We start from the raw sequence: 12,271 nt of genomic DNA on the forward strand, positions 1-12,271 counted from the left end.
CAAATATCCAGATGGCAGCCTCTCATTCTTTTTGCCCCCGTACTAGAAACTACAACCTATCTATAGCAAAGCATGTTACAGAAATCTCCCATCATGCCATTGTATAGAACTACGTGGAGTCAGAATTAAAATTGTCAGACACTGAACTAGCAGTCTGCACTTCTTTATTGGTTTTCATTACTGTTTCTATTCCTTCTTTTAAAAAAGTTGATTTTATAGATGAGGATAAAAATTAGCACTTTGAAAAAATACTAGTTTAATGAATAATTTTATCAATTACATTGCACTGGGAAAAGAGGACTAGAGGAGCCACATTAATTTTTCACTCAAGCTTTAATTCAAGTGATTTTTTAAGTCTTCTGTAAAACCAAGTATATAATTTGAAAATATGAGCATGGATCTAATTCAAAATATATACTTCATATATCTTACTGGTGACCATTCATAAGGAATCTTGATACCATACAAGCTACCTGGTGCAGTTAGTGTTTGCCTCATAACAAACTATTCCCAAAAGTTAGTGGCCTAAACAAGTTTCATTTTGCTTGCAGTTCTGTGGGCCACTAATTCAGGAAGAAGTTAGCTAGGCAGTTTGTCTCTGATGCACATGGTTCAAACAGATATGGCTGGAACAGAAGGATTACTTCCAAGATGGCTTCATTCCCTCCATGTTTGGCACATCGGTACCCTTAGTTTCTCTATCAGGCTCAACGTGGACTCTCACCTTCCAGGGTGATCCACATGACTTGGGCGTTCCATAACATGGCTGTCACAGGATAATAAGACATCCTGCATGAGACTGCCTTTTACCAAGTGGATGCTCCAAAAGCAAGCATTCCAGGAGCATCGGGAAAAATAGCAAGATTGTCATGACTTAGCCTCAGAAGTTTCAGAACATCACTCTGTCTCTTCCTAAGGATCACACAAATAACAGAGTCTAGGCTGGATTCAAAGAGAGACAGGGAGCAGACTACAGCCCTCAGTGGAAAACGTCCCGCACGCACAGGGAAGAAGTCCACATGACACATGTTGAAATTTTTATTTTTAGCACGATACCATTTTTCTTTCTCAGGATCTTATAGTGATGATGCTTCTGAAGTGTTCATTTTCTCTTTTTAGCATTTATTATTTTTTTAATTGCGGTAAAATATAAATAACATTATAAATAAAATTTATCATTTTAACCACTTTTAACTATACAGTTCAGTGGCATCTCATTGTCACGTAGCCAACACCACCACCCCCAGTCCATGACAACCACCATTCAACTTTCTGTTTCTATACATTTGACATCTCTAGGTACCTCATATAAGTGGCATCATACAGAATTTGTCTTGTTATGACTGGCTTATTTCACGTAGCATAATGTTCTCAATATTCATCCCATATATTAATTTTAAATCAAAGCATAAAAGGAAGTGAAAAATAATTGGCACTTTTAAAAACTATACTACAAATTCTACAGTGTTATAGTCTTAATTTTATAAAAATTATGTATTCCCTTTATAATGTATGTATTCTCAAATGAAATTTATAATGCATTGAATAATGGTTTCTACTGTTATTTCTAACTTCTTTTAAGTGCACCAAAAAGTGTATTTTTTTTGTTACTGACAGTAAGAAATTTATTTCAAAGGAGTTATATGACAGTGCTCTACGACATTTGTGAAATCGCCATTTTCCTCTCAAGACATAACAAGTAGAACATTTAATAATCACCAGCAGAACATTAAAAACTTGGCCAAATTCAGATAGATTCTAAAGGAAAAATAATTTGAATATGATCACATTGACATACATAATCCACCAGGGAAAGGACATTGGTCACAGGCACTAGAAAAGTTATTATAGATAGTAAAATTGTCTTCCTCTTGTGTAAAGACGAACTTATATTCCTGTTCCTAGTATGGCCTAAGAACAACTTTCTAAACATTAGGTATTTAATAATGGATGAGACATTGTCTTAGGCTTCAAAAATTCACTTTCTACTGTGGAAAAAAGATTATGGATAAAAATGTATTAAGATATGATTTCGCTTTTTAAAAAAATTGGTAAAAAAATGAAAAGTTTCCTTTTAATTTTAAAGTGTAACAAGTTCCATCAAGAATAAGGTTATCACAGCTTATTTGGGCGTACATATGAAGAATGTGTGTGTGCGTGTGTGTATGTATATGCAATACAGAAATAGACATAAAACATTAGGAAGACTTATGGGTATTTTGGTTTTTTGAATGTGAATGCTACTGATGTTCTTTTTGCTTCTCTCATTTTTTCTCTCGGATTGCCTTATATGATTTTTTTTTTCACAACTACTTGAAGTATTGATGTGAAAACAAACACAGCCAGTTTTGATTTTCAGAAACTGAAGTCAGTTACATCCTTCTATCTGTTAATATTACCTACAACTTTGATAGACAACTACAAGAAGTAATTGAATTTATTAAAATAAAAGGAATATGTTGACAAATAGTCACTTTTTAAAAAACTACTTGATGGACTTTGTTCACATAGAGATATACAGCTCATCTATTATTTATGCAAATTGGCTTCATTAATATTTTATATTGACAGTGTTTTAGACATATTCTCCAGTGTAAGTCATCAGGACTGGATTCCTGAAGTCAGGTAATCTATTGTGGATAATGGAATAAATTACATTTTCAAAATGACCTTTGGAGAAATATAAGGAAAGAATTGACCTTTTCAGTTAATTAAACTAAAGTCTTCATTTTGACTTTGACCCTCACTTGTTGGGCTATTATTTAAATTCTCAGAGACTCACTTTCTTCATCTGTCTAGTAGATACAATACCATTTGTCCTATTGAGTACCTTCAGAATTAAGAGCAATAATGTAAAGAATGTATTTGTTCAGTCCGCTATGATGAATAAGGTTAGCTTCTTCCATATTATTTTTATATTCTTTTGAAATTCGTCATTCATAGTGGATGTCTTATTTACACTCCCTTTATACTTACTGGAAAATAAATGCAGTTATTCCTTATGATTAAATTTTTACTGTTGGTTATGAACAAAGATAAAATTTTCTTGTTGCAAAATGTATAGTATATAGTAAATGAGATCAAACCTTTTTAAAAGAAACATTTAATTCAGAAAATATGCTCTCTTTTTTCATGGAAGGAAATGATTACCTAAACTATGTATTAAGTGCACCTTGTGTTCTAAGCTGTGAATATACAGTGTGTGGGGGTGCTTTCTCTCCTGCCTCTTTACAGAAACAAACATCCTGTTCACTCATGTCACTGTTTTTAACTGTACTGAAATTCTTCAAAATCCTTCTCTATGCTGCACTCCAAGAAGCCATTTCATAATAAGGGGAAACTATTTAATTCCTGTATTATGTATTATGGTATGGTAAAATAAGGTAGATAAGTGAATGTGAAGAATTAAAAACAATTAATGATGGAGCCATTTCTTAAAATATATGTTAGTTGGCCAGTGTTTACACTGACCATGCAATCATATGGCTAAATATTATACCACTGAGAGAACGCCCTAAAACACACACATGCCCTGAGAACTGACATGGTCTGGAAGGGGAGAGGCAGTACATAAGTTGGACAGTCTAGGACTAGTATGATTTGCTAGATGGAATAAAGAAGAGAAGATACATTAAGATACTTGTAGCAGAAGTTCCAACCTTGACCAACCTAGAAGCATGGTAGTTCCTGCTTGTTGCCTTTCTATTCCGATTTTGTTTGGGGCAGCATTATGACCACCTACAAATACCATCAACTCCCAACTTGCTTGTAGCCACCAGAAGCCAATGAGCTATCCATGGAAATTTGGGGAAGGTGTCTATTTTAGAAAGAAAAGGCACCAGAATGGTTCTTTTCCCATTCTTTCAATGCCTTGAATATTTGTGATACTGGGAAGTATAGCAGTCATCCTGCAACCATGAATGAGCATAAGGATGACAAGATGACAGAAAGGAAGGATGAAAAGGTGTACTTCGCATCTGCACAGTTGAACCACAATGCCAACCCTACACTGACAACTTCTTGACATTGTTAATTGAGATAAATTAATTCCTGTCTGTTTCAGCTACTATTAATAAGATTTTCAGTTTCTTGGAATCAAATGCATTTTAACTGACATGGATAATAAGAAAAATGTATTATCTCAAATAATGCAAGTCAAAAAGCAAAGGAGCTCTAGAGTTGGTTAATTTAGTAACTTTTATCATCAAAAGTATATAACTGTATGGACTCCTTCCTTCTCTATGCTCTGCCATCTTCAGATAACAGACTTTCTTATAAAGTCAGCTCCTCCCCATATAATCTTTCAGTTGTGAGCATCGCATCTTTGCAATGATATCCTGAAAAAGGACAAATAGATTATTTCCTTTTGATTTATTTTTAAGAAAAAAGGAAAATTTTTCCTAGGTTCCTTTTTCCCAGTAAGTCTCATTGTCTATAACTGCATCCCAAGTCTATGGCTAACCTAGTTAAGACAGGGGAGAGTGAATATCGCATCACAATTGCTTAGATAAACCACAAGTCACCTCTGAAGCTGAGCAGGGGACTCTTTCACCCTTGAAACACATATTTGAGTGAAAGAAGGTAAATTCCTGGATGAAACTGCAATTCTGTCCTGAACAAGAGAGAGGAAAAACGAGCATCCAATTGCTAGAGAAAACATTTTAAAAAGTAATCTTAAACATAAAATTTGAAAAACTCTGTTTTTATTCAAGAGATAATTTTCTGAAAAATTCCTTTAGAGGCAATTTTGAAGAGGTGACAGATTTCAGCCTAAAAAATGCTTAACATTAAAAAAGTTTACTGTATTCAAGGCTAGAGATTTTGGAGAGTATTTTCAAACAATGTGAAAACTTGAATATTTTGAGCAAGGCATCTGATGCGAGTGTAGTCTTAAAGGTGATTAGTGTGATTTGGGTTTGTGAGGTTGATAAGTTGAAGTCTACATTAAAGAGACTCAAAATAAACCAGGAGCTTGAACCAATGGAACTGGAACAGGGGCTATGGAACTGCAAAGTAGGACGTAAATAAGTTCTCAAAGGGAGAATCTACAGTTATGAGTGATAGATTGGATATGGAAATGAAGACTATAGAATCAAAGATAGCTCCAAAGTTTGACTCTTTAAAAAGAGAGAGAAGATTCATGCTGTGAAGTTAATCAGTCTCAAAGAGAAGAACCCATTCAGAGAGGTGAATTATTACTTTGTTTTGAGGTTGAGATTGCATATTGCAACTGGAATGTTTAACAAGCATGTATTTCATCTTGGCTGTAGATTTGTAGGCCATCTGCATAAAAGTGTGAAAGGCCATGAACAGGATGAGTGAAGATGTAGAGAGTGAGAAATGTAAGCAAATAACTATATATTTTTGTAAATTGAGAGGGTCATCATGACTGTGCCTGCAAGTTATAAGAAAGGAATTAGTAGAGAATGTGAGATTGAAGCACATGAAGAAGTTGTCTGACTTTGAAATAAATGAGGCTGTGCAATGTTAACAGTAGTGTTGATAAGGAGTTGAGATCATAACTGAGATTAGCCCTAGGGGGGTAAAAAAGAGGAAAAGTGGCATAATTTGAGGTAGAGGATAAAATAGAATTTATCCTGATTGTATAGATATCCTTAGCGTCAAAGATAAAGATAAAGTCGTATGGTAAATAAGTTGAAGCAGAAGGGACAAGAGTGATCACAGAGAATTGAAAAAGATATAGAATAGGTATTGTAAGGCCTATGTATCAGGGAGTCAGTTACATAGGAATATACAGTGCAGAACCTGTATGTGACATCATTCTAAAGAACATATGATGGCTGTCCTGCTATGTACATATAATGGCTTTCCTGCTATGTACATCTGCTGTTTGCAGTTAGGTTAACTACACACCGGAGAACTGAATTTCTCACTATTATCCACATTGTTTGTGTAATGTAAACCTATCTATATCCTATAATACTGGTGTGACAAGTATTATCACATGGATATACAGAGCGCATAAAGACACACCAAAAAAAATCAATGGATTTTAAGACACGTGGAATGAATGAAAGAAATTTACATAATTAAAAATGATTTTAGTTTTCAGAATAAGATACCATCATGTGTGAGAAGTGAAATGCTGATAATTTATGAAAATACTCTCAGGGACTCAGAAATTTTTTAATAAAAATATTAAATCTTTCTTTGCTATATATTTGGTATCCATTTCCACAGCGAATTTTTTTTTCTAATGAAGTTTCTATATGCTAATATTAGTTTTATGTTAAGAAAAGTTATGAATGAGAATCCACTTTGAGTAGAAATGTTAAAAAAAAACACAAACCTTATCTTTTTAAAAAGAAAAGAAACGTCAATGACAATCTCAGTTGATTCATACTGATTCAGTCACCCAATAATTCATTCTGTCTATACAACACAGTCAGGTTTTACAGTGAATGCTCAAAAATAATCACTGCTGTGAAAAAAAAATTAAAGAAAGAAAAACGAAAGCAGACACTAGGGTGTTATGTTGGTACTTTTCACTGCTGACTAGGTAGTAGATTCTCAGTTATTATCTAGTAATTTTTCTTATCGTGAATAACTAAATTTTTAATGAGTTATCAACCAACACTTTTAGAAGAGAACTTATTTCATGATTTAGTGACTAACTCTGAAATTAGTACATGGCTTATTGGTATGATATGCTGCAAGAGTTTGTTTCCTATACAGTTTACTATTTCTCCCAAAGGCACCTTTTCTTTAGCAGACGATTTGGCCTCTCTAATGGTCTGTGTTGTTCAAATGCCATAGAGTAAGCAGAGGGACTAAATTGAATATCCAGACAAATGAAGCTGCTGATTTATTTGACGTGAATTATCTGTATTATCGTAATGTTATGTCCATTGTTTTTGTCTAAACAGTTTTCTCTATCATTTATATTATTAGTCAATCAATATAACTCCTTAATGGATAAATGGCAATATTCATGCACTGTTTCTAGATGCTGTGATTAAAAAAAAACAAAAACAAAAACTACAGTGTACTATTGATATTATCAATAAATACAGATGTTCCACTTCTATAAATTTATTTATGAATAGTTAGAATATACAAGTATTAATTTAAAATCATCAAAAACGTAGTGTAATATTAAGTGCAATATGCATTTACAGAGCATCTCATTAATATTTTTGTTTCCTTAGGCCAGTATACAAGCACAAGAAGAAGCTGCAATTTTGAAACAACTTTAGGAAACTGGACCACAGCCTGCATTCTTACTCAAGACTCTGAAGATGACTTGGGCTGGGCCACTGACAATGAAATTCCTGCTGAAGCATTGAGTGCAGACTTCGATCACACACCAGGTAAATCTAGTAGGGATACACAGGCCAAGTACTCTACTCCCAAAAACCTGCTCTAACTATTTGAGTGAATGTTGGAGCGCATCCTTGTCTGTGTGGGGACAGACCTCACTAGGCTTTAAGAAAAGACACTTAGTCCCTTCTATTTAACCCCTGAATTATTGAGTCAACCCAAAACTGACATTGCAACAACAGGAAAATCCACGACTCATGGTTTAAGAGACTCGCACATTTTATTTCCTCTAATCTAAATGTATCCTTAAAGTCCCCAACTGGGGCAGGGACAAGTAAGGGTCATTCAGATTAATGCATGCAATTGGCAAAAGTGTACAATTAACAATGATAACTGTTCTCACAATGCCACAACAGCCGATAGCTGGCATCGATTTTATTCCATTCCCTCTGAAGTACAGGGCCAGAGATGTAAAAGGTAGGTGGTAAAGGAAAGAAAGAGCATCTTTCTACAAAGTCTTGATGAGTTTTGCTTCCTGCCTGTGTTTTGAGATCAATGCAATCTTTAATGGTTTTATAGTTAATAGAGTCAGAGTATAAGTAGACTCGTAATCTTATTTACTTTGACCCTGAAGTCTTACCTACTCAGCACTTTTCTTAGGAAGCAACTTTTCCTATTGCAACTGGAATGTTTAACAAGCATGTATTTCATCTTGGCTGTAGATTTGTAGGCCATCTGCATAAAAGTGTGAAAGGCCATGAACAGGATGAGTGAAGATGTAGAGAGTGAGAAATGTAAGCAAATAACTATATATTTTTGTAAATTGAGAGGGTCACCATGACTGTGCCTGCAAGTTATAAGAAAGGAATTAGTAGAGAATGTGAGACTGAAGCACATGAAGAAGTTGTCTGACTTTGAAATAAATGAGGCTGTGCAATGTTAACAGTAGTGTTGATAAGGAGTTGAGATCATAACTGAGATTAGCCCTAGGGGGGTAAAAAAGAGGAAAAGTGGCATAATTTGAGGTAGAGGATAAAATAGAATTTATCCTGATTGTATAGATATCCTTAGCGTCAAAGATAAAGATAAAGTCGTATGGTAAATAAGTTGAAGCAGAAGGGACAAGAGTGATCACAGAGAATTGAAAAAGATATAGAATAGGTATTGTAAGGCCTATGTATCAGGGAGTCAGTTACATAGGAATATACAGTGCAGAACCTGTATGTGACATCATTCTAAAGAACATATGATGGCTGTCCTGCTATGTACATATAATGGCTTTCCTGCTATGTACATCTGCTGTTTGCAGTTAGGTTAACTACACACCGGAGAACTGAATTTCTCACTATTATCCACATTGTTTGTGTAATGTAAACCTATCTATATCCTATAATACTGGTGTGACAAGTATTATCACATGGATATACAGAGCGCATAAAGACACACCAAAAAAAATCAATGGATTTTAAGACACGTGGAATGAATGAAAGAAATTTACATAATTAAAAATGATTTTAGTTTTCAGAATAAGATACCATCATGTGTGAGAAGTGAAATGCTGATAATTTATGAAAATACTCTCAGGGACTCAGAAATTTTTTAATAAAAATATTAAATCTTTCTTTGCTATATATTTGGTATCCATTTCCACAGCGAATTTTTTTTTCTAATGAAGTTTCTATATGCTAATATTAGTTTTATGTTAAGAAAAGTTATGAATGAGAATCCACTTTGAGTAGAAATGTTAAAAAAAAACACAAACCTTATCTTTTTAAAAAGAAAAGAAACGTCAATGACAATCTCAGTTGATTCATACTGATTCAGTCACCCAATAATTCATTCTGTCTATACAACACAGTCAGGTTTTACAGTGAATGCTCAAAAATAATCACTGCTGTGAAAAAAAAATTAAAGAAAGAAAAACGAAAGCAGACACTAGGGTGTTATGTTGGTACTTTTCACTGCTGACTAGGTAGTAGATTCTCAGTTATTATCTAGTAATTTTTCTTATCGTGAATAACTAAATTTTTAATGAGTTATCAACCAACACTTTTAGAAGAGAACTTATTTCATGATTTAGTGACTAACTCTGAAATTAGTACATGGCTTATTGGTATGATATGCTGCAAGAGTTTGTTTCCTATACAGTTTACTATTTCTCCCAAAGGCACCTTTTCTTTAGCAGACGATTTGGCCTCTCTAATGGTCTGTGTTGTTCAAATGCCATAGAGTAAGCAGAGGGACTAAATTGAATATCCAGACAAATGAAGCTGCTGATTTATTTGACGTGAATTATCTGTATTATCGTAATGTTATGTCCATTGTTTTTGTCTAAACAGTTTTCTCTATCATTTATATTATTAGTCAATCAATATAACTCCTTAATGGATAAATGGCAATATTCATGCACTGTTTCTAGATGCTGTGATTAAAAAAAAACAAAAACAAAAACTACAGTGTACTATTGATATTATCAATAAATACAGATGTTCCACTTCTATAAATTTATTTATGAATAGTTAGAATATACAAGTATTAATTTAAAATCATCAAAAACGTAGTGTAATATTAAGTGCAATATGCATTTACAGAGCATCTCATTAATATTTTTGTTTCCTTAGGCCAGTATACAAGCACAAGAAGAAGCTGCAATTTTGAAACAACTTTAGGAAACTGGACCACAGCCTGCATTCTTACTCAAGACTCTGAAGATGACTTGGGCTGGGCCACTGACAATGAAATTCCTGCTGAAGCATTGAGTGCAGACTTCGATCACACACCAGGTAAATCTAGTAGGGATACACAGGCCAAGTACTCTACTCCCAAAAACCTGCTCTAACTATTTGAGTGAATGTTGGAGCGCATCCTTGTCTGTGTGGGGACAGACCTCACTAGGCTTTAAGAAAAGACACTTAGTCCCTTCTATTTAACCCCTGAATTATTGAGTCAACCCAAAACTGACATTGCAACAACAGGAAAATCCACGACTCATGGTTTAAGAGACTTGCACATTTTATTTCCTCTAATCTAAATGTATCCTTAAAGTCCCCAACTGGGGCAGGGACAAGTAAGGGTCATTCAGATTAATGCATGCAATTGGCAAAAGTGTACAATTAACAATGATAACTGTTCTCACAATGCCACAACAGCCGATAGCTGGCATCGATTTTATTCCATTCCCTCTGAAGTACAGGGCCAGAGATGTAAAAGGTAGGTGGTAAAGGAAAGAAAGAGCATCTCTCTACAAAGTCTTGATGAGTTTTGCTTCCTGCCTGTGTTTTGAGATCAATGCAATCTTTAATGGTTTTATAGTTAATAGAGTCAGAGTATAAGTAGACTCGAAATCTTATTTACTTTGACCCTGAAGTCTTACCTACTCAGCACTTTTCTTAGGAATCAACTTTTCCTAGGGATAAAAAGTAACTTTTCTTAGAGATTACTTTTCTCAGTGATGAGATTTTTCGAACTTTTTAAAGAACAAACAATAATCTAAGATATCTGTGATGGTTGATTTTATGTGTCAACTTGGAGGATATTTTTTGATGAAATTAACAGTTCAGTTGGCGAACTTAGAGCAGATTGTCCTTCATAATGTGGAGGGGCCTCATCCAATCAGTTACTGGCCTGAATAGAACAAAATATCCCAGCTGCCCAAGAAAGAGGTAATTCCCCAACAGACTGCCTCCGAATTTTGTCTACACCATTAGCTCTCCTGGGTCTTCAGCCTCCTGGCCCACACTGCAGATTCTGGGCTTGCCAGCCTCCATAATCACATGAGCCAATTGCTTGTAATAAATATCTTTCTGTATTTATATACATTCTATTAGTCCTGCTTTTCTGGAGAAAACTAAAAAAATATTACTCAAAACAATGGAAGAATAGGCACAATGAAAATAAGGTTATATGTAATTAAAATAACTTTTTATAGGAAAAGTATATGAAATTGGCTCAGCCGTTTTAAGACTAATGAAAAGAGAACAATAGTTTTATTATTTATATATTCCAAGCAGATTGAAGATGTTATAATGTTCAACTACAGCATGGGCATCTGTTCTTATTTTAAAATTTTTCCCTAATTCATCTTCAAATAGAATATTCTTATTCCTTTTGACCTGCAGTTGAATCTCCTCTCCCTTTGACCAAGTTTGTTGTTGTTGTTTAAAAAACATATACCAGATTATAGGTTAACAGAACAGGATAGGGAATCAAGATACTGAAGTCAGTAATTAGGAGGACTTAACATATAACAAAAGTTAATTCAGTGGGAAAAAGATATATTATTTAATATGGTGCTGACATATCTGGTCATTCACCTGGAAGCAAATGAAGTTAAACTCATTTTTTTCTGCATATTTCACATGCATAAATATATTCCAGATAAAGGACTTAACATGTAACGAATAATAACAACAAAATTCTCGTCAGAAAAGAAGGTAAAGTATGTACAATTTAGAGGCAGGATCTAACTTCCAAAAGCCCAGAAGCTATAAAAGAAATGATGTACAAATTTGATTATGTAAAATCATAACTGTGGTCTAAAAGTCCATAAACAAAATTAACATGCAAATAATGTTAGAAAAATTTTTTTCCTTATGGATTATGTATAGATAGATAACTCTTACAAACTTACTAGAAATGACCAATTTTAAAAACTAGAAAAGATTTGCACAATCAATTAACAGATGATCTAATTCAAATAATCAATGAATATATTTAATGACACTCAAGTTCACAAGTCATCAGGAAAAAATCAAATTTAAATAATAAAAATGTGAGAAAAGATTTTCAAAAGCCAACCTGTTGATGGCAGAGAGATGGAGAGAGAGCGGGAAAGGCTGCTCATACATGGTTATGGGAAAATTTCCGTTTTGGAAAGCATTTGGCCATATAGAAATAAAAAGACCAACACATAAGTACATGTGTATAAGGATATTTACTTCAGCATTGTTTGTAGTTGAAAAAATGGGAAATAAAATGACTGCCCGTTATT

General features: G+C 33.9%; 1 protein-coding gene across 1 annotated transcript in view; it reads left to right on the top strand.

Moving 5' to 3' along the window:
* The window catches only part of MALRD1 (MAM and LDL receptor class A domain containing 1), a 520,465-nt gene that overhangs the window by 345,427 nt on the left and 162,767 nt on the right, over positions 1-12,271 (top strand). Inside the window, 1 exon segment of the mRNA XM_023533144.1 lies at positions 7,170-7,331. Coding sequence (XP_023388912.1) covers positions 7,170-7,331 — 162 coding nt within the window.

This window comes from Pteropus vampyrus, unplaced genomic scaffold (genome assembly GCF_000151845.1).
Source record: "Pteropus vampyrus isolate Shadow unplaced genomic scaffold, Pvam_2.0 Scaffold96, whole genome shotgun sequence".
Classification (NCBI taxonomy): Eukaryota; Metazoa; Chordata; class Mammalia; order Chiroptera; family Pteropodidae; genus Pteropus; species Pteropus vampyrus.